Source organism: Bacillus rossius, chromosome 13 (genome assembly GCF_032445375.1).
Source record: "Bacillus rossius redtenbacheri isolate Brsri chromosome 13, Brsri_v3, whole genome shotgun sequence".
NCBI lineage: Eukaryota > Metazoa > Arthropoda > Insecta > Phasmatodea > Bacillidae > Bacillus > Bacillus rossius.
This window is the reverse complement of record NC_086340.1, coordinates 28481831-28500885: the sequence shown is the minus strand read 5'-3', so window position 1 is coordinate 28500885 and position 19055 is coordinate 28481831. Positions and strand designations below refer to the sequence as shown.

General features: G+C 38.5%; 1 protein-coding gene across 1 annotated transcript in view; it reads right to left on the bottom strand.

The window, feature by feature from the left end:
• LOC134538611 (cell adhesion molecule 3-like) overlaps window positions 1–18216 on the bottom strand; it is a 208721-nt gene extending 190505 nt beyond the window's left edge. The window contains exons 1-2 of the mRNA XM_063380041.1: window positions 18166–18216; window positions 6148–6331 (exon numbers count right to left, since the gene is read on the bottom strand). Coding sequence (XP_063236111.1) covers window positions 6148–6331; window positions 18166–18216 — 235 coding nt within the window. The remainder of the gene's footprint in view (window positions 1–6147; window positions 6332–18165) is intronic.
• Window positions 18217–19055: the final 839 nt, after the last annotated feature.

The window sequence follows — 19055 nt, the reverse complement described above, 5'->3', positions numbered from 1 at the left end:
TCGTTGTCGGTGCTTCCTTATTCGATGGTGCATCCAAAATGTGCTGCCTTTTCGTTGGCGGTGCTTCCAAATGTGCTTCCTTATTCGATGATGCATCCAAAATGTGCTGCCTTTTCGTTGGCGGTGCTTCCAAATGTGTTGCCTTTACGTTGTCGGTGCTTCCAGATGTGCTGCCTTTTCGTTGTCGGTGCTTCCAAATGTGCTGCCTTTTCGTTGTCGGTGCTTCCAAATGTGCTGCCTTTTCGTTGTCGGTGCTTCCAAATGTGCTGCCTTTACGTTGTCGGTGCTTCCAAATGTGCTGTCTTTACGTTGTCGGTGCTTCCAAATGTGCTGCCTTTACGTTGTCGGTGCTTCCAAATGTGCTGCCTTTTCGTTGTCGGTGCTTCCTTATTCGATGGTGCATCCTAAATGTGCTGCCTTTTCGTTGGCGGTGCTTCCAAATGTGCTGCCTTTTCGTTGTCGGTGCTTCCAAATGTGCTGCCTTTTCGTTGTCGGTGCTTCCAAATGTGCTGCCTTTTCGTTGTCGGTGCTTCCAAATGTGCTGTCTTTTCGTTGTCGGTGCTTCCAAATGTGCTGCCTTTTCGTTGTCGGTGCTTCCAAATGTGCTGCCTTTTCGTTGTCGGTGCTTCCAAATGTGCTGCCTTTTCGTTGTCGGTGCTTCCAAATGTGCTGCCTTTTCGTTGTCTGTGCTTCCAAATGTGCTGCCTTTACGTTGTCGGTGCTTCCAAATGTGCTGTCTTTACGTTGTCGGTGCTTCCAAATGTGCTGCCTTTACGTTGTCGGTGCTTCCAAATGTGCTGCCTTTTCGTTGTCGGTGCTTCCTTATTCGATGGTGCATCCAAAATGTGCTGCCTTTTCGTTGGCGGTGCTTCCAAATGTGCTGCCTTTTCGTTGTCGGTGCTTCCAAATGTGCTGCCTTTTCGTTGTCGGTGCTTCCAAATGTGCTGCCTTTTCGTTGTCGGTATTTCCAAATGTGCTGTCTTTTCGTTGTCGGTGCTTCCAAATGTGCTGCCTTTTCGTTGTCGGTGCTTCCAAATGTGCTGCCTTTTCGTTGTCGGTGCTTCCAAATGTGCTGACTTTTCGTTGTCGGTGCTTCCAAATGTGCTGCCTTTTCGTTGTCGGTGCTTCCAAATGTGCTGCCTTTTTGTTGTCGGTGCTTCCAAATGTGCTGCCTTTTCGTTGATAGTCCTTCTATTTTTAATGTTGTTTTGACTCTAGTATTATTGAAAATGGTTCTTGATTTGACTAGCGTATTATTCCATACGGTGCATGTATATAAGCGAGCTCTAGACAACAGGATGCTTAGTTTGTTACTGACGTCGTCGGTGTAAGGATCACCTAGTTTGTTTCTTCTGGTGCATTAATCACGTAATTACCTGTTCTTGCGAACTAGATGGGATCTTTATCGACTTTAACGACGAACTCGATGGAGGTTGTACCATCGACTGCGGGAACCTTGACGTCAGCGTCGACGATGGTGGAGCAGATCCCGTTGGCAACGTCGATGTCAACACTGGAGGAGAATTCAACAGACGTGGTAATGCCAGCTGAAGAGACTTTAATGCCTCTAGTGCTGGCTGCACAGGGAAACTCGGCGAACGCTGGTTCGCCATCAATAGAGACTTTAATGGATGCCGAATCGACAACAACTAACGAACATCGGTGCTGTTACTGCGACAAGATTTTCTCAAACAACAGCAATGCTCGACGACATGAGAATAGAGAATGTGCCAAGAACCTATATCGTAAAATGTTTGTTTGTGAGAAATGTCATAAGCAGTTTGCTAGAAAAAATAATATGAAAACGCACATGAAGGCATGCAAAGGTCCTGCTGTTCGGCAGAAAGTAAAGGTTTCGGCGCAACAACGATGCATTGATGTTCATAAGAGTATGCCTGGAGATGGTGCAACTGCGGCAACGTCAGTATCTGGATCGGGTCTGAAAGGTTCGTCTTCATCACCACGGTATCCTTGCAGCTACTGTGATACGTCGTTCGCATTTGCTCATGATGCACGAAGACATGAGCGGAGCAAATGCATGAAGAATCCATCTCGCATGAAGTTTCGATGTGATGAGTGTCATGAATGGTTTACTAGAATTGATAATTTGCGACGACATGCGAAAAACTGTAAAGGTGAAGTCCGTGTGCCTACTGCTGAACTACCTGCAGAAATTTCGACTCCTCGGTTTAGGTTGAAGGCTCGTGAGCGTACAAGCAAGAAAACCGATGTGCAGCAACCGATTGGTATGACGTCTGAACAGGAAAATAAACCTAAGACTGTGTTCGGCGCATTACAAGTGAACGATAATGGCTTCTACTTGACGCAGTCTGCATTTCGTGGAACATTGAAAGACTACTATTATCTAAATACGTTCGGTGAGTCGAAGGACATTTGTAATTTTCTTGACGATATCAGACAGAAGATAATCAATCAGCTTACTGATGATGTAGCAACAAACGGACCTTTGAAATATAACTTGTGGTTGGACTGTATATATGGAAAGCCATATCCGTTCGATGACAAAGTGAAGAAGTGTGCATTCAAGACATCGGCTGCAGTAATTTACAGTTCTAACGATGTGAAGCAAACTGTTAAAAACGGTATCCAGAAACTCTGTCAAGAAGAGGTGGACTATGTCTGTAAAGATTCTGGCTGGACTCTGTCTAGTATAAACCGATTGGAGCTAAGAATTAGTCATTTCACACCGCTGCGGAACTAAATGATTATAAGATTGCTGGCTTTCGTAAGTGATCCTGTAGTAGAATAGAAATTATGTAATAAATATTATGTTTGTAAAAGAAATTGTGGTGTTTAATTCCTCGAACCTGTTACTATTGTGTTAAATTGATGTTATATTTAATTTTTTTGCATCGTCCTAGATCGTACCAAGGACCTTAGTCGACCTAATCGAGCAGTATATAGATATCAAATTTATTTAATGAATTTTGGAATTTTTCCCGAATTTCTAGCTAAATAATTATGGATTTTCAAGATGGCGGCCAAATGACAAGATGTCGAGTGTCACAGCAATAATAAATGATTACTGGACTCTAGCGGATAAGAATTAAACCAACATGGCGTCAGCGCACTCTCGCCGACGATACACTGATGATGGCTTCCAGCAGACGAGGACAAGATGGCGGCCATGACGTCATACTACCTGACGATATATATATATGCTTTGAAAAAAAAGTGGAGGGAGTCAGTATGCCTGCAGCCACCGCGGGGGAAGGATCGGTCACCATTTTTATTTTTTTTGCGCTCGTCGGGTTTGAACCGCGGACTCCGAGCTCCGTGTCGTAAATGTTTGTTTTTTAAATATTTTATTAAATTTTTTATTATTTAATTTTTTTTATAATTTTTTAATTTTTTTCATTAAAATCGGATAATAAATTTAAAGATGGCGGCCGTAACGGAAATTGCAACGGTGACGTCATAATTCAAAATGGCCGATAACACAATGCCGGAATGTTCGAGAAAACGAAATGACGTCATCCAAGATGGTGGATCCAAGATGACCGTAGGGGTCAAGGTCAAAGGTCAAGGTCACATCCTGATAGAGGCTTAACTGAGGCTTGAGTTAAGGATGCTTAAGCCTCTATCAGGACATTTCTAGCCGTTGGGATTTTTAAGGACTAAATCGGGAAATTTTCCCTCGAAACGGGAATTTTTCCCTCGAAAAAGGGAAATTTTTTCTTAAAACGGGAATTTTTGAGTCATTTTGAGTCATTTTTGAGGAATTTTGAGGAATTTTTGCCGCCGTGACGTCACAAATCCAAGATGGCGGACCGACAATCTCAATCCACCGCCTGAGGCCTGTTTCCGGACCGGCTATGTTATACTACTCACTTGTTTTAGATGACCTTTATTTGTGTAGAGCAGGATTCAACTTGTCAACAAGTTTAAAATATTCCAGAACCAAATTAACATTTTCAATGGACATCAAGGCACTCCAACATATGTCATTAGGTTTATTTTCTGTGTCTCTGCGAGTGACAACACGCTCCAACCGGGAAAAGATAGATACAGCGTGTTTTTGAAACTCACTCGAGCTCATTTGAATTTCAGATGACGTATTAAGAGGTCCACTCGTTCGTTCTGGGATAGTGTTGAGTGGAAATGGTACAAAATGTTTTAACCTTAACATGTGTGCTGCAAGCATTATAACCAGCGCAGTTGTTAGCAACGATCTGCAAGGATATTCTTGATATAGCAACATTTCACAGAACGGCACCAAAATTTATCGTGGTAACAAAACGTGTTAAGAACGTACAGAAACAATGGACCTCTATACAATCACTTACAGTGAAAGAGAAAATTGCAATGAGAAAAATGTAACAGTGAAAATCGCAGCTTTCTACTACTATCCGTTCGCATGCTGTATAATGAATGTTTTTTTTTTCTGATAATGTAATGTTTCGAATTTTATATTTTTAAATTTGACATTTTTCACTTCACGTGAAGTCGCAGGTTCGTGAAGTATTAAAATAAAAGTAAGGGTACACAGCCAGAAGTGCTCAGCACTTTCAAACAAAAAAAAACCAATGAAGTATTCATTTGACTCTGGCTACAGTCAGGACAAAACATATATTTATAAAAATATATATATATATACCACCACATGAGACGGAGAAAAGGCATCGGTAAACACTTTTACGAGTTAGAAACATTTTGTACAAAAAAAACTTTTCTGTCTTTGTGAGAGTTTACCTTCTTAGATACTAAATTTCCTGGAGTTTTCAAGATTTTGAAAATTCAATGTTTATAACAAGACACATGTTAACACTTTCCAAGAAAAGACACAGAAAACAAGACCTCACTCTTCCGGCTCTGGGAGCCAAAGGACAAGTTACAACTGGTTCAAACCTTACACTGACTATCTGGATCGATCAGGCTATCGGGCTTATTACTTCAAATACAGCATGTCCATAAAAGACTGTCCCAGTCATAAATTTTAACAGTATCAAATGTTAGCGTTGTAGAGTGTTGGTTCAAAGGCACAATTAAAGTTTAATTCAGGCAGATTTAGATAAGTGCATGCGCGAATACTGCTGTGTTTGTTTATCGTTTACAGCACCGCCTACACAAAATGGCGGCCCTGAACGTAAAGAGTTTTGTTCTCCACAATTTGATAAGAAGAATCCGTAATTTCAATTTTACGTGCGTTTATTTTAAAGTTTAATTCAGATCTCCCATGTAGAAAAAAAAACACATTCGCCTATGGCATAGGCAATTCGAGACGACAGAGATCATTCTTTTCATCTGGTCTCCACGTTCACCTGACATAACGCCATGCGATGAATTTTTTTTCTTACTTTAAAGCTTTACGTTCAGGCGGACCCGGAGATGAGACACAGAATTGAAGAGGCGATTGCTTCCATTACTCCGGACACGTTGACCATAGTGTGGGGGTGAATGTAGCTTAAGGTTGGATGCATGCCGAATAACTAACGAAGCACATATTAAACTTGTTTTAAAGGAAATTTATTTTGGTTAACTTTCAATTTAATTTATGATTAGTTTTATATTAGTCTAAATTAAACTGTTTATAATATACCATTGAAACTGGGACGTTCTTTTAAAGACACTCCTGCAGGTGTAGCGTGGGCAGTCAGTTGCTGCTGTGAAGATTCATTCACCATGTTTTTCGATCACATCTCGTGTGTGGGTGGATTGTTCGGGTCAGGGGTTCTTGTGGTTGTTGGTTGGAGGAGTGGTAAGGGAGGGGTAAGGGAGGGGTAAGGGAGGGGTAGGAGAGGGGGACGAGAGGGGTAGGGGGGTAGGAGAGGGGTAGGGGAGGGGAAGGGGAGGGGTAGGAGAGGGGTAGGAGAGGGGTAAGGAAGGGGTAAGGGAGTGGTAGGAGAGGGGTAAGGGAGGGGTACTGGAGGGATAAGGGAGGGGTAGGAGAGTGGTAAGGGAGGGGTACGAGAGGGGTACGAGAGGGGAAAGGGAGGGGTAGGAGAGGGGTAATGGAGGGGTAAGGGAGGGGTAGGAGAGGGGTAGGAAAGGGGTAGGAGAGGGGTAAGGAAGGGGTAAGGGAGTGGTAGGAGAGGGGTAAGGGAGGGGTACGGGAGGGGTACGGGAGGGATAAGGGAGGGGTTGGAGAGGGGTAAGGGAGGGGTAGGAGAGGGGTCGTCCACTCACCGCGCACGACGAGCCGCGCCGGGCTGGAGGTGAGCGCGTCCTGGGTCGTGAACTCGGACGCCGTCACCTGGCACTCCCACTCGCCGTCGTCGAAGTCGAGCGTGGCGGCGCGCACCCACAGCCCGCAGTCGCCCAGCTCCCGGCGGCCCGCCCACTCGTACTTCTTGGCGTAGATGCCGACCGGCTGGCGGGAACACACACACACACGCGCACATGTACACATGCAGGAGCAATCTCGTGGGAACCTCGGGACCAGAGTCCACAAACCCGAACACAAACTATATATTTTTAACTGTTCGATGAACTTCTTGTTGAAAATCAGATCCAAATCCGGGATTCGGTATTATTTCAAGGTTTTTTTTTTTTCGCTCTGCAAACAGAATGCTGCTCCGACAACGAATTCTAGCGACGTGTGCGGAAACTACGTCAAGAAATTTAGATGACGTATATATATCACGTTCGGAATGATTTTAAAGATATCCTACATTATATTTTGTGTTCAAAATTTTTTCGTAACCAAGGTTGGATACTTACACAACTCTGACGACTGCTAAAAGACTCTCTAACATGGTTATTTAAAAAAAAAAGACAGTTCAAGTCACACTGGTCATAGATAGAGACCGGAGAAATTAGCGGGTACGTGTCGCAATCAGTCTTAAATCACATAGATTCAAAACAGTTCTTCTGGTAGAAGGTATCCTTACTAGCTCAGACTCATCATCTACCTGTGAATTAAATTACACGGTAATTTTTTACTTTTTATCCTCCAAACACCGATTTCGTATACTGACGTGAAAGAATAATTTAAACCTTTTGCCCAATAATTATAATTTATAGTTAAAACATCAGATATTTTTAATTACAATCACTTTTTAGCGTAAACTTTGGGTATAATTAACTGCAAGTGAGTAGGAACTGGAAAAATTCACGTTTTCGATGATTCCATGGTCCTATACGTACTTGGATAAATAACACATACTCCTTGGCTACTAAAACATGACACCTGTTAACAGGAACTGTTTTGATTTGATTCTTTTTTTGCCCAGGAGTTTTTCACTGGCTCAAAGTCCTTTTGGTGAATTTTGGCCAAATCACTAAAGCAGAATGAATGTGAACGAGTTTGGATTCTAACCTATCGCGAAATGAAAACCCGAATTTTTCCTGTTCTCTAAGAATGAGTAGTGCCATCCCTCGCCTCCCATTAATATGATACGGGTTAGATTCTTGACAGGTCTAACCCCATATATTTATATTATTCCGCAACTGGAGAACGTGTCGGACGTTGCCGTGAGCTGGTGTTATTTTTTTAATTAGTCTTCAATCAGTAGGGACTGGAAAAATTCGCTGTTTCAATGACCTTCAGGATAGACTCCCCGATCCTATACGTAGTCGGAAAAATCACACCTGCTCATTTGCTACTGACGCGTGAGAACTATCAACTAGAAGGCTTGTGATTTGAAACGTCTTTCGTCGACGGTTATTCATTGGCCCAAGAGTCCTTCAGGTAAATGATGGTAAAATTTTGAAGCAGCAAAATGTTAAACGCATTTGGAGTATAGCCTATCGCAAAATGAAACCGCGAATTTTTCCGGTCTCTATCAATCAGCCGTTCTTCTAACGCTCCAGTTTCACCTCATCATTCTTCATCATTAGAGATCCGGAAATTTCACGGATTATTTTGGTCACCAGTTAGACTGCAAAATCTGCGTTGCTTTGATGGTAAGTTCACACTTTCTCCACCTCTCCCCTCTTCAGCTGTAGGCAAGAAAACCATCCAGTATAAGTTGAGACAGGATTCATTTCGCGATAGGCTAGAATTCAAACTCTTTGACATTCATGCTCCTTTTTTGATTGGGCCAAAATTTACCCGAAGGACTATGAGACTACGAAAAACCCTCAAAAAACTAAGTATCGAATCACAAGCATCCGGGTTAACAGGTGTCATGAGTTAGCAGCCGATGAGCAGGTGATATTTACCCACGTACGTATAGATCTGTGGAGTCTATCCTATATGTAATTGAAAACGCGAATATTTTCCAGTCCCTTGCTATCAATAAAGAGACCTATTCAACAGAAAGTAGTAACCACGGTAAGAAATCAGTAGGGGCTGGCATTTTTCGCGAATAACTCACTCTGAGCCGCTATTATACTGTACCAAGGTATACCTGCAGCAGCGGTTTCTTCCTTGTAATTGGTGGCCTTCTGCGAGGGAAGTCGTTGCCTTATTTTACCGAACCACTCAGGACGCGTTTGCTTCCGCACTGAATCGCTGTGATTGGTGTTGTAACAATTGACATGTAACTGAAAGAAACTCACCCAATCACGAAACCACGAAACACAGACGATGCTACAGTGTTTTGACTTTCAGTTAGTCTCGGAATCATTCATGCCTAGAGACCTGCAAAATTCGCGGTTTCGATGGTCTTCAGGATAGACTGCACATACCCCTGTACACTTGGGCCAATAACGCAAGTTCATTGGCTGCCGACTTGTATGTTGTCTCAGCTGGTTGGTCTGTGATTCGATCCTTCTTTGGTTGAGGGTTTATAACTGGTTGAGATTCGTCCAGATGAACAGTAAGCCAATCTCAAAATTATCTAAGAGGTATATGTGTTTGAATTCTAGCCTATCACCGAATGAATCCGCAAATTTTGCAGGTCTCTATGCATGCCCCTAGAAATCAGCCTATAGGGAAGCGTGTAAAGTCAGAGTGTACATAGGACTGTGAATTTTATATTAACGCCAAATTAAACGTGAAATATACGGGTGCCTACTCATCGTCATTAATGAACTCCCCAACGTGGACGAGACGTTAAAGACCTAATTCATTCGTGCATTCAAATTTAATCCCGACAATGCAGCATTGCTGTCATTTCCAAAGCAATTGAAGATTTTTACGATAGTCCCTACTATTCATGGACCAATCAACACAGGGGACAGAAGGGGAGCACAAATTATTACGGCGGCTGGCGTACTAAGCCCCAATACACCGCGTAAATAAACCACCCTATGGGCACTAAATCGACCACAAAAACACTCTAATCGTGTCGTTTCAAAGGCTTGCTAATTGTATTACTACCAGCTCCTGAAATCGAAATCTGTGTGTGAAGGCCACCATATTTGTGCGGTTTATTATCCAGAAGCGTATTAAAAATATCACTGTTGGTTTAAACAAAAAAAAAACAGCTAAAACATTGCGGAATTAAAGCTCAATTATCTTCTGGGTTTGATTTTTCATTTCAACAAAAATATTTTATAGTATTGAAGTTCGTTTGATTGGAATTATTTAATTAATTAATTATATTTTCAGGCATTTTTAAAATAAAACATGCGTTTCCAAACTCGGTAAAATTATTTACAAAATAGGAATAAATATTTTATTCTTAAATAATTAACTCACTATCCATAAGGAATAAAAAAAATTCTGCATCATTGAGTTCTAGGATACACTCCACAATCCTCTATAAACTACAGTATATGCTACCTTCTCATTTGCTACTGACTCGTGTGTCCCGTTAACTGAGATAAGTGTGTGTGTTTGTGTGTGTGTGCCCTACCTTATTTCTTTTGTTGAAAGTTTTTCATTGCCTCAGAGTCCTTCAGATAAATTGTAGTCCAATCACTGGAGCATCACGTAGGTAAATAAATTTGTATTCTAACCTACCGCAGAATAAATTAGCAAATATTTCCGTTAAATTATTAGTATTTTGTGATTATATAAAACCTTTTAAATATGAAAGTCTAGAAAATAGTTTAGTAACTTTTTCAATTTATTTTTTTGAAATCTATAAATCGAAACGTATTTTACATTCAATCTTTACGCAAAAACGCCTATAAAATGTTAAGACTATGTTAATTACACATTATCAATAAAATTATAAGATTTTGTTTTGTTTTGAAAGATGGTGAATTCTCCTTATTCAAACATTTGTAATTAAGTCAAATGTAGAAAATAATTATATACATATATTTTATATTTTTTTCGGAGGAAGGTATTAAAAATTTTAAGGTTGTATAAGAAATACTAAAATTAATTTTTTAAGTAAATTACACTTTTTTTGTCAAAGCTAATCTAAATTGGTCTACTATAGCAGGTAATTCTTATAACGTTTTTGGCTTTATGTATTACTGAACGCCAAGAATCAAAATTCACATTACATTTTTGCTCGGTTAGGCATTCTATGCTAGAGTGTTAAAATTTATAACCTTAATTTTACGAAAAACCCCTAGTTAGAAATTATATATGTGTATTTATAATGACTGAATATCATCACAAACTAATTATGGCACACTGTTAAAATAAAATATTTTATTAAAACCTGGTTTAGTCTACAACAAAAATGTTCTTTCTTAAACGCAGTTTAGAATTCGAAATCTTGCTTATAGTTAGGGGCAGGTATTTTTCGCGAAAAGGTCTGAACGATCGCTAGACTGCAATGCGGTATTCACGCACCAGCGGTTTCTCCCTTGTGTTTGGCGGGCCGACTGCAAGAGAAGCTACCGCGCTGGATTACTGTGATTGGTGTGCGGACAGTAGACACATTCCTTAAAGAAACTCACCCAATCACGAAACACACTCACTGCTTCAGTGTTTTTAACTTTTAGCCTACCTCGAAATCTTTACGCGAAAAATACAATACGAAGATAAAGCACTGCGAAGATAAAGTATCAGGAACTAAGAAGGAAGCCTTGTTGAAAAGCCCGTGTATTTTAACAGTGTAAGGTTAATTGTATTCTCTCTACATCAATCTCCGTGCCGCACGGAAGCTAGGGCAGGGCGGCAGTTGGATTGCTTCCAAAGGAAGGGAATCAAACGCTTGGGGAACCAAGGAAGGAACCAAGGGAAGAAGGAAACAGAGTGGATAGAAGGAACAAAAAAAAGGAAAAGAAGGTTAGCAGCAGGGAGCGGTGTTATCTCACTCAGTATTCACAGGACCAACGGCGCACGTCGACTTCATTACGGGATTTGCTATTGTTCCCTGGTTGGCGGAAGCAGAAGGCCAATTAGAGCTATAAATACCCTGCCCATTGATCGTGGCAGTTAGGCGCCACGGTTACGTACTCAAGGGGGAGAGATGGGAGCCAAAAGACGCCATCTTAGTTAAAAAAAATAGTCCGGAGACCGAAAAAATTAATTCATTTCGCGATAGGCTGTAATACAAACCTATATGACTTTGTGCTGCTCCTGCGATTAGTTTGGGAGTCTCTGTGCCAATCAGTTTCCCTCGAACAGTAGATTGACAAGTCACAAGTTACCCAGTTGATACGTTCTCGCGTGTGAGTAGCCAATGAGCGTGTGATATTTGCGTTAGTGTATACAGGACCGTGGAGTCTATCCTGGAGGTCACTGAACCTGCGAATTATTCCTGTCTCTAGCTATAGGTCATATCAATTTTCAACGTTTTTAATTTTCAATTTTTTTGCTTTTTATAGCATAGTATAATGATGTAAATAGTGACTGGCAACTAAAAAATTGTTCTCCCTATGACGTCACTCGATATTAGAAAAATAATTGTTTAGTAAATGACTAGTACTGTAATTATACTATCCATTAGCACAATGTCACTGTCGTTAAAATGCATATTTCGCGAAAAGATTCCAAGACTAGATGAAAGTTAAAACACTCTAGCATCGTCTGTGTTTCGTGATTGGGTGAGTTTCTTCCAGGTACATGTCGATTGTTACTGCACCAATCTAAGTAATTCAGCAAGGAGTGGCTCGTTCAAATTAGGCGATGATTTGTCTCGCAGACGGCCGCCAATAACAAGGAATAAACCGCTGGTTAGGGTATACTTTGTTGGAGTTTAATAGGCGTTCGGATTTATTCGCGAAAAATGCCTGCCACCTAGTTATTGGTAATCCAGTATCTTCAAAAAATTTCAGACACAAGGTTCTCTTCCTTCTATAATTTTCATTTACAAGAATGGTTTTTGTGAAGCTTATTTCAGAGCGAAACGTTGGAAAACAGTATTTTTGTGACGCAACTCGGTTCTGAAAGTCAAATTAGTATAATTATCTTGTTATATGAAACAAAATTCAATCACGTTTTTGAGTCTGCGGCAATTACGCCCTTCTTCAACGTGTATGTTTACCTCGGAAGTTGTAACCCAGGGTAACTTCTACGAAAATATAGTAACATAGAACAGTGAAGTATTTTTTCGTTTATTTGAATTGCATTATTGATTGAAAAGGTCCAATAATTTGCTGTTGTTAAAAGCATTTGGTAACTTAAAACAGAGGATATCTTACATATTGTTATTTTTCAATAAAATGGTTTAACTAGCAAAAAAAACTTACTTTAAATTAATTTTGTTTATATCCGCTTAGACTAATTTTAAAAGTTTTTTTTCTCTCCACTGAATAATAATTTCTTCTTGCATTATCATAACTGTACAGTGTGTAGTGAAGAGCACATTTGAATAACACAAATTTTTAATGTTACTTATTTTAATTTTTAAGTAATATGCCAAATTTTTAAAATATCTCTCATTGCTGCGTTACCACTGTACAGCGTGTGACAAATTCTACGCAGATTTATTTATATAGATACGGTGAAACTCAGAAACTTATTGTATTCCAAAAAAAGTAAAAAATTAACTTTATCTAACACTGAAGATTAAAAGTATTACTGCAGAACATGTTTAAATATATAACTAACAAAATCTTAATGAAACAAATATGCCATAAATATTGTCAGCATAATTTCTTAAAAATATCCAAATACACTATATCATATATTTTTAAGTATAGTTGATTTTAATTGGCTAGGCATGTCCAGAACCTTATCACTGTTCCTTTATCAGAGTAATGCATATTTTTTTGCTAATATTCAGTCAGATTGTGATTGGATCGGAAATATTACAACAACTGGCACGAAGGAAGACCAGTTTGCTTTATGAAATACAAAGCAATTTTGTACTGTGTTCACCACCCGATAATTTTTCAAGACATTGTTTGGTCATGATAAACGCTTAGGTAAAGAATATTATATATATATAAATTTAAAAAATCAATTAAAAGAAAATGTCAGCAGCTGAAAAACTGTGTAGCCTAATGTTCCAAAAAATAGTTTTAATGATAATAAATGCCTTATTATAAGTTAAATATTAAAAGTGTAAGTTTATGTGACATATTTAAAAAAAATTTAAAGAGAAAATTCCCGCTAAACAACACACGTTTACAAACGAGGCTTTACGCATCTACTCCCCACCATGCTGTCCTGTGACGAAAAGCGGTTTTTTTTTTCACCCAGAAATATCTCCTGTCAAATAAAACTGTCAGAAAAGCGTGTAAACATTGAGCTGCCAACATGGGAAATAAAAAAACTCTGATGAGTAAAACATACTAGCGTTGAAGGCGGCGCCTGTAACTGTGTTAACGGCGCAACAATTCAAACGTCGTGTCAGCCTATTAAAACGCGGTGAAAGGTAACTGAGAGATGTGCTGCCAAATGCGAGTAAAAATTAGTCCCGTCGTATATCGTCGTGTCAAGCTCGCTTCACGCTGAACGATGAAAATTTTTATAAAATCTATTTTTTTTCCGACACGCGGGAAAATATAAGCACTGCAACATTTTGTTTTGAAAATGTTTTAATGAAATGTGCACGGTAAATGCAATGCAAAGCACGACTTTCAAAAAGGACGAGCATTCTAATTGGAATATTTCATGGTTATGATTAATAATGTTAATATTCGTTGCTAATCGATTTTTGTGTGTCAAAATCAAACTTCGTATAAAATGTAGAATATTAAAATAGAGAGTTTGTCTATCCGTCTCTCGTTCACGCAGCGCGAAGACATAAAAGCTTAGAATCGTTAAATGTATAGAATATCCTAGGGGAAGTCGTATGAAATTTAACAAATATTTTCAAAATTTAAATTAATATTTTTTTTTTTACATTTTCCAATCACATTTTCTCTTGACAACGGCTTTTGCATTGTTAATGCTTTCTTCATCTACTGGCAACGTTGTTAGTACTTTATTCACCTTCAGAGCCTATCAAATCTTTCTGTAATTATATCGTTTAGAACGATTTTAAGAAAGTTATTATAATAACAAAAGCATGGTGTTTAAATGAAAATGCTGTACATAAAGAACTATAAACAATTCCACTATTCCCTTACGCCATGACCAAGAAATAATATCACTAGAGGTAGGCTACCTCCCAAATAAATATGAAATCCAATTAGAATGCAATATGGTATGCCCACGCCAGCGGTTTCTTCCTTGTGATTGGCGGCCGTCTGCAAGAGAAGTCTAGTGCCATATTTGAGCGAGCCACTAGGGACGCGTTTGCTTCCACGCTGGGTTACTGCGATTGGTGTGCTAACAGTAGACATGCACATGAAAGAAACTCACCCAATCACAAAACAGACGATGCTACAATGTATTAACTTTCAGCTAACCTCGAAATCTTTCCACGAAAAATAAATGCCTCTATCTGCACTTCTTTTTTTGAGGGATTTTCATTGGTTCAGAGTCCTTCAGATAAACTTTAGTCCAATAATGAATCAGGAAAAAGTGAAATGCATTTGTATTCTAGACTATCGCAAAATGAAACAGCGAATTTTTTTTTTCCGATCTCTACCAATTACGAAACTCGGACGATGCTACAGTGTTTTCGCTCTCAGCTTATCTCTAAATCTTTTCGTGAAAAGTACATGTCCTTAAATACCACAATATGTCAAAAGAATATAAAGAGAGGGATAGGGGCAAACATATTACATACATGCATGACAACAAGATAGAGTGAGATAGCTGTCACTAGAGTAAACAAGAAATATGGAAATACAGTAACTGCAGTAGCTCGAGGATTCAGCCACATTCGTTAACTCCATGTTTCCAAAATCATTTCGTAGTAGTACCTGTTATCAATTCGCTAAGTCGATTTAGCAGTGTACCTCAAAGCATCAGCCTTATTACACTGTTTATTTTTCGGTCACACGCAAATATTTTTACACGGTTGAATAAAAAAAAATTACAATCGTGTGCCAATACGATGAGTTATCAGGTTCAAAAATGTATGCTTCAAAAAATTCTTTAATGGAAATACTACATAATATAATGGTTTTGCGGTTTTTTTGTTTGTTTGTGAAAATGAGATTTTTGGAATGCTAACCAAGCCAATCCGATGATAATTTTCAGGAACCGTTGATCACTTTGATAACCAGAGCGTGAAATGTGCTATCAGCAGATGAAACAGCACGCTCATTTAATTTAAATATTACTAACGTAAAGCAAACAAATTTCATCCAATAAATCAACTTCAATTTATTTATTATGAAATGTCACGTTTATTACCGTACACCTTACATGATTAATTAATCTCTCATATGTATGTCATGTTTTATTCTATTCAAGCATACAAATTTATAAATATAATAACTCTGTGTATAAGAGAGTTTTTTTTAAATAAGCGTACAATAAAGTAATAAGTAATTTTTTATAATAACACGTGAAATTCAAGGCATAAAATGCTAATTAATAACAAGATTATTTTAATACGGTTTTTGTTCTGAATCATATTAATTAGGAACTGGAAAAAAAAATCCTGTTTCAATAACCTCTAGGATGGTCTCCAAAATCCTCTACCTACTAGGAAAATCTTCATCTGCTTATTGGATACTTACTTTTTAGATATATTTAATGGGATGGCTGCAATTTGTTACATATTTTGTTGAGAGTTATTAATTGACTCGGAGTCCTTCAAATTAACTGTGGCTTAGTTAAAATAGCATAAAAAAGGTAAACTGTTTGCATTCCAACCTATCGTAAAATAAATACCCAAATTGTTCCGGTTCCTACTAAAAGCACACGAGAAAAACAGTACATATATATTTTTTATGTTGTTTTTATTTCTATATATAAATTTAATTAAACGTAGCTTAAACTAAACAAGAAGGATTTTTTAGTTTAATATTTTATGTTAGTAGCTATTTTATTAAAACTTTGTTGTTATCTAATCTATGAAAAAAAAATTGTTTTTTCAACATTTTTGTAAAAATTATACACTGAAGAGCAACGTCATTAATTTATAATTGAAAATAATATTTTTTACAATTATATATTTTTTTGCTAAGGGTCTTATGTGGCACATAACCGATTCGTTTATGTCATGGTTCATTAAAGAAAAATATTTTTCCAAACACATTTTTATTGCGAAACAAAAATAAATTGTGTGTCAACGTAAAAGTACGTTTAGCACCCTAATATTTAGATGGATTGAAAAAGACTATTTGATTTTCCAAAAACTGGAGCAAAACGTAAGTTATGAATTATAAATAAATGGCACGAAATAAAAAAAAACGAGTAGTTTATGCTAAGGTTATCTTAGTACCCAGAACTATATAATCACGTGGAAAATATATACACAGTATGTAATTTCGTAATGGGTGCACGATCCATTTGGACATCAACCACCACTGTTATCTTTTACTTCTGCCACAGATTATGTTTTAATTCACTCTGCGTCGCTGAGGGCAACCTTGAGATCTCAATCGGCCGTAGCCACGTGCAGAAGATAAGGACTGCCAATTCTGCAGTAACACCAACCTATCGGACACTATTATTTCACAAATTCAGTGGGTATCAAAGTAGACACATGAACACATGCTTCGCGTTGGTAGTTAGACGGCAGTGATTTTGAAGACCCTGAGCCAGTTATAAACAAGAAGAAGTGGTCACCCGATACTGTGTAACCCGTCAAAGGATATGACCTTGTTTTTGACTGTCGAGTATTCTAAAAAGGCTTCATTTTCGTCAGCGAATTTTAGCTTGAAGTGAAATTAATTCTCAAAATAATATTAGCTCTATTTATATACTTGGAAATATGCGGATTATTTTGTTCACCAGTCAGACTGTAATAATCTCTATCTTTGCATAGCTCTGATGATGGGATCACAATTTCTTGAACACTCCCTATACGACTGTGGGCTGTTCAACTACCAGCTAGCAGTAGAGTGGCCGAATCACATAGATCCACTCAAAAGTAGGCGAGGTTCTACACTAAAAAATAAGCCAGTGGAGAAGCACATGAAAGTACATTATACACAGGACTGTTAATTTTAGCCTGACACCAAATGCATCCTTGAAATTTCCGGTCCTTTAGCGATAACTTCAAATTCTGCGTTATTTTACACCATCAGCGTGAATTCCACATCCTTTTGCAATATCAGGCATGTGTGATTGAATTCTGCCCTCTCGTACCTGCTATCGTGATTAGACAACATTTGGTTTGTTATTGGCCTCTAGTCCTTCAAGAAGTGTTAAATTTTCCAATAACTAATCACAGAGGGTACTAAAATATGTAAATGTTTGCAGTTTAGTTTGTTGCAAATTATTTGTAGAATAGAATAAAACTGGCAGGATCAATGACCTCTAGTCTATAATCAAGAGTCCTCTGCATAATCGAGCAAAAGTGACCTTTTGATTGATTTATGACTTGTGAGACGTCTTACCTGGGTAGCCTGTGGTTTGTTACATTATTATTTTTTTAGCTTGGGCATATCTCCAAGTTCCCTATCAAAATTCTAAGCCAATAGCAGACAGATAACCAAGCTTTTAGTATTTATAGAAGCAGGAATTTTGCACGAAAAAAAAATCTTAACACACAATAGACTGCAACATATTATGCCCGCACCAGCTGTTTCTTCCACGTAATTGGCGGCCGTCTACAATACATGCCCACTGCTTTATTTGACCGAGTCAGGATGCGTTGGCTTCCGCAATTATCTGTGATTGGTGTTCTAACGGTAGACTTGAACTCACCCAAATATGAAACACAGTTAATGTTACACTGATTTAACTCTGAGTAATTATCAAAATATTTTCTCGAAAAATACATGAACTTAATTTTTTAATATTTAGCTAATCATAAAAGAATCCGTGAATTTTTCAACTCTCCATCAATGGTGATAATTATTAATGTTCCTACTTATTAGTTCCTAAGTTAAGTAACATTAGCGGGAATGTTTGGCAGAGTAAAGAATGGTGAAGTTGGGCCTAGTGGCATAACGTACCGCCAAACGTTGGAGAACCAAGTCCAGTTTGATGCGGGCAGTGTGACCCATTTTACATCCGGGATACGCTTGCGTTACGTAATCGTAGTGAGCGCCGACCAGTTGAGTTTATGTCAGTGTGGGTAGCAGGATGTAAATCGGCGTTATGGAGCATTTCTCATCCCCAAGAACGTCGCAGATATGCAAATGTTATACATGCAGCAGCCTGGGTTTCGGGGTGGTTGGGAAAGTTGTGGGTTATGGGGGGAGGGGGTAAATAGACGAGCGGTGAAATGCACGTACAGGGCAAGGCACGATATGCTAACAGTAAACAACTACAACACACCACATTTGTTTTTGTGAAACTACGCCTAAGGGAAAGTGGCGCACTGTAGCAGTTGATTATGCAGAATGTTTTTTTTTTTACCAACAGCAGGCACGTGAAGACAGCTTGCAAAAAATTGTGAGTTTGCTGATCAAACTAACCTTACCCACAATAAACAAAATTACAATTTTATTTTGAAACAATTCTATTCTTTTGGATTGGTTTGAAGTCTGTTGAAATATCTATGTGCCCGACGTTTTTGTGGCCATCTTCAAGCATCATCAATAGAGCCACGAATTTTTTATAAATTCAAAACTTTAAAAACGTATACGTAGAGACCTGAAAAAATCGCGGATTCAATTCGCGATATGCTAAAATTCAAACAGTTATACACCAATGCTGCTTCTGCCATTGGCTCACAACTCATCTTCAGGACTCTAGGCCAATAGGAAACACTCAACCAAATCTGTAACGAATCACAGGCTACTACGTTGGGGCGTCTCACACGACAGCAGCCAATGAGTGGGTGACATTTGACCGAGTATACATAGAGCTGTGGAGTTCATCCTAGCGGTCATTGAACTCG